Source organism: Arachis ipaensis, chromosome B10 (assembly GCF_059453495.1).
Source record: "Arachis ipaensis isolate K30076 ecotype BB chromosome B10, ASM5945349v1, whole genome shotgun sequence".
Classification (NCBI taxonomy): Eukaryota; Viridiplantae; Streptophyta; class Magnoliopsida; order Fabales; family Fabaceae; genus Arachis; species Arachis ipaensis.
The window spans coordinates 132,221,743-132,226,123 of NC_142435.1; the positions used below are offsets into that span (position 1 = coordinate 132,221,743).

A 4,381-nucleotide genomic window follows, 5' to 3' on the forward strand; every position below is an offset into this window, starting at 1 on the left:
AAATAAGACCTAAATCCTAAATTCGTAAATCCTAAATAGCATATAATAATCAAATCCTAAATTCCTAAATTAACATATAACTAATCCCTAAATTAACATGTAAATAAATTTTAAATTATAATTTATATGAGAGGAAGATGCATGGAATCTGCAGCGACAGAAGGAGATGCAGCGGCGGCAGTGTGGTGCGGCGATGGAGAACTGGCTGGTTTCCGTGAGAGGAAGAGACGGCGGTGAGAGACCGGGGCTGGAGCGGTGGCGGCGGGCTGTAGCGGCGACAGCGGAAACGGGTAGCGAGAGAAACGGAGAAGAGGGATTTAGAGAGAGAGGCTTTTCGAACTAAAGGGGGAGAGTGTTCGCGCTCTCAATTTTAAGTTTGATTCCCATCGAATAAATTCGACGGTAATTCCTTACGTGTCACCAAAACGCAACGTTTAACTAAAATGGCTTACTGTCAGATTTTACCGATGGTAAATCCGATGTTAAAGTTCGCGCCTATTCCCTCCTATTTTTCACTAAGTATTACCCACAAATTTACCATTGGAAAAGTTAATCCGCTGATAATTATTTGACATAACAAATTCTATCACAAAACCCTCTATAAATCAGTCGGTAAATCCGACGATAACTCAAAATGCTAAATCTGACCATAAATCTGATAATACTCGACGTATTTCTTTTACTGATATATTGTGGATATTATTAAAATATATATCACATATATTAAAACAATATACAAGCAATTTTACTATATTGAGTACACGAAAAATAATATATTCAATGTTTTAACACTGGGTTGGGTGGGATTTTCTTTATTTATATAAAATAAATCTGATATATGTACAGTTTTAAAATTATTTATATTTTTGTGTGATATCTCATTGACAGAATACTATTCGAAATAAAAAAAAAAATGCATTTTCTAAAGCTAAATAGAAAAAATCTACATATATCAGGATAACTGTCTGTGTGTAACGAAATGTTTACACCTTATATTTTCTTAGTCCATTTTTTATTTTTTTTATTTCATCTTTAAATTTTAAATTTTAAATTAAATTTTTAATTTTTGTTACTAACCTTGACTAAGGCTGCTAGAGGAATGGAATATGAGAGTTTAAAATGAAAATGTAATAGAGAATCCAATTAAGTTCATTAAGATAACGGCCAAATTGATGCATCTTATTGCATAAATTTAAGCATGTTTGACTGATTGCAACTCTCCAAATCAAGCTGTTCAGCTATAAGACACAATCATAGCAGATAATGTAAGAGGTGTACCACATTTTGGGTTGAAAAAATTCGAAATACCAAACAATTCACAAGCTTGATTTCATAAGTAAACATAGACAAGTACTGTGCTGAGTAACAAGAAAGCTCATGCCATTATCTTGGCAGACCTAGCATAAAGACTATCGACAACTTTCCCAATATTGGAAATGGTCTCCAGAGTTGCAGGATATATCGCGTCGGTCTTGGGGTCGTCAAATATGACGAGGCATCCGGCACCTTGATCCAATGTCCCCGCAAACTTCTTGTCCAAGATCATCTGAGACAACTTCCGCTCCACGTGATCCATAGGCAGTTCAATGAGCTCAGCAATGTGCGCAATCTCAACCCTTGAGAACGGCTCGATCAACCTGCAAAGATTCTGTTCCAAGAGGGTATCATACAAGGATTGTAAGTGCCTATGGACGATTGGGTCTTCCTCCAACTGTGCATTGTAGTCCCGCAGAGCAATCTCGAACAATCTCAGGGATCGCTTAGAATGAGCATCTGCAACAGCTTTCATTGCATCCAAGTCAGGGCCAACATATTGCAACCCGGCTTTAGAAGATATGATCCCGCCAACGTCATCAGCTTGATTTACCATGATCTTACACAACAACATATATTTCAGGCTGAAAACAGCCTTTGGGTCTTCAAGTGCATTGAAAGACTCGAAAGCTTCAAAGAAATAACTATATGCAGTTTTATAATCCTTCTCCTCAGCATGAAGTATTCCACTCTGCAGATCTATGGCACCTTGTTGTGCCGGAGGCACATAAATGGCATTAGCAGCAGTTCTTGCTGCAGTTAGCGCGGCTTTCGCCTTTGGAAGGTTTCTTAATGAGAAGTGTAGTTTGCTTTCCAGCAAGTCTATGTCTACGAGTAGAAGCTTGTCATCTAATCTTCTAACCTCTTTGATCAAGCTTGACAGAAGAGTCAAAGCTTCTGAGTACTCCTTATTTTCCATCAGAAGTGCTGCAAGTCTTGCCTCAACTCGCTGCCTCAGGAATGTACGCTTCTCAGCATAAGTCCACTGCACCATTTCTCTGCAAAGCACAATTTGAAGATCAGATGTCCCTGGGATTTTAGCAACTGCGTCAATTATCCCCCTAACTATCTTTGCAGTTTTTGCCTTGGGTATCACGGAGAAAAAGGGCCTCAATTGTGTGAGAAGGCTGCGTAGATCCTCTCCTCTATTCTCTTGCCTTAGAAGGTCAGTAAGGTTTGTGATCGCCTGCTCTTTCATACGCAGAGCTTCGGGTGAGGAAGAAGGATCCTCAAGTACACGATAAAGAATAGAAATAGCCTCAGATGGGTCTTTGGCCTCAACAGCAAGAGCAAGTGACTCTGTTGTTGCAGCAAGATGAGTTGTAGCCATGGCTCCTGTTGGGAAAAACTCTACAACAAAACATTTAAACATGAGTTTTGAAAATAAGAAGCAAAAGTAGCAACTTCTGCATTACTATCATTTAATTTGTGATTGCATGAAAAAAACAAGTAGGTGCAGATTGAATCAGTTTTAATAATTTTAACATTTAAATAATCTGAACGTTTAAGCCTTGCATTAAGACTTGTTGGATCAAATTTTCTATTCTATAATTCAGATTGGTTGCAGTAGTGAAACATATAATTTTTTCGTCAGTGTTGTCCATGGTAAATATTGTACAGCATTAGCAAACACAAATGGCAAGCGCATAAAGAGAAAAAAGTTTGTTCACATTAGGTGGGTTCGGTTAATGGCAGTTTTTCAAATAAAAAAAGTTTATCAAATGCACTATAAAAGTATCATCATAAAACCAAAGGCAAATTACATACATGAATCACCCCTTTTGAGGTTTGATGAAATAAAAACCTGACCCCCTATTTCTAAAATCATGCATTGACCTCTGAAATTTAGGTAATAATATTGTTCTATCTATCTATCTTATCTACCTATATTCTATTTGATTTTTTTTGCAAATAGGTATCCAGGTTTTTTCAAATCTATTTTCCCACCAAAATGTTTTTATATATATAGAACAAATTCAGCATTCTTCTCAAGGGTGGAATTTTTTTTCCATGGAAGAAGGAATTGTTCCTGTCAAGGTTAAACAAAAGTGAGGTTCAAAGTTCAAACATAACTATGGAGATAGTTCTTCATGATGCAAAGGTTAGCGTTTAGAGATGATTAACACACTGACTTTAAAAGTCTTGTGAAAAAACAGGGGAGTAGGATTCATTGTTCAACTCCTAGATCAGTGGTAAGTACTCATTGTTGAATCCGAATACTCACAATTTTCCTTTCCCCCTCTATTAGGGCAGAAAATGTTTCTTTAAAACAGATATAGAAGTCTGAAGGTAGCAAGAAGAACATGTTAAAACAAAACACGTTCTGGAAAAGGAGTGGATCAAGCAAGATGTGAAATCATCAATTATACTTGAGATTAAGGTATGTTAAATCTATACATCAAAGGCAATTGCTGCTGCAAAACAAAAGCATGTTATAGTTGAGAGAGTTTCTACTTTTATACTGTGCCTGTATATGCTACATTCAGATTTCAAAGACTCCTTCTCTACGGAAAACTAATTTTGGTTTTATTCTTTTTGATTTCTTCTTTTCCTTCTATGCAAACTTCAGCACTGTCTGAAGAACTATTATCAGAACTTACAGGGACAACAGAAAAAAAAAAAAGAAGAAGAACATGGAAGCAGAAAATGGTACCACGAAACGGAGAGACGACGCAGCTTGAGGCAATGGTCGTGAATCGCGGACGGGGGATGAGAATGGAGGCGCTGTGAATGGTGAATGATGAATGAGAGAGTGATTTAGGGTTTGTGCGATTTTCTGTTAAAGAGGGATAGAATACCTCACCTTAAAGCAAAGACTTTCGGAATTGGAGTCCAAAATAAGCTTGTTAGAAAGATTAAAAGAAGAAGAAACAATCTCCAAAATGTGTGTTAGGGGTGTGTATGGGTCGGGTAAAACCGGGTTTGATGTGATTCAGATCCGGCCCGAAATATATACCGGACTTATTTGTTAGACCCGAACTTGACTCTAGACCCGATGAAACCTATACACTTTCGGGCCACGATTATACCGGGTAAAAACCGGGTGAAAATCGGGCCGTTAACATTA

The 4,381-nt window shown here is 37.4% G+C and overlaps 1 protein-coding gene across 1 annotated transcript; it reads right to left on the reverse strand.

Moving 5' to 3' along the window:
* Positions 1-1,305: 1,305 nt before the first annotated feature.
* On the reverse strand, positions 1,306-4,168 carry LOC107623127 (26S proteasome non-ATPase regulatory subunit 11 homolog). The gene is made up of 2 exons (XM_088483166.1): positions 3,968-4,168; positions 1,306-2,664 (listed from the first exon to the last, which is right to left on the reverse strand). Exon 2 carries the CDS (start codon positions 2,642-2,644, stop codon positions 1,376-1,378), a length of 1,269 nt encoding a protein of 422 aa, XP_088339292.1. The 5' UTR covers positions 2,645-2,664; positions 3,968-4,168; the 3' UTR covers positions 1,306-1,375.
* Positions 4,169-4,381: the final 213 nt, after the last annotated feature.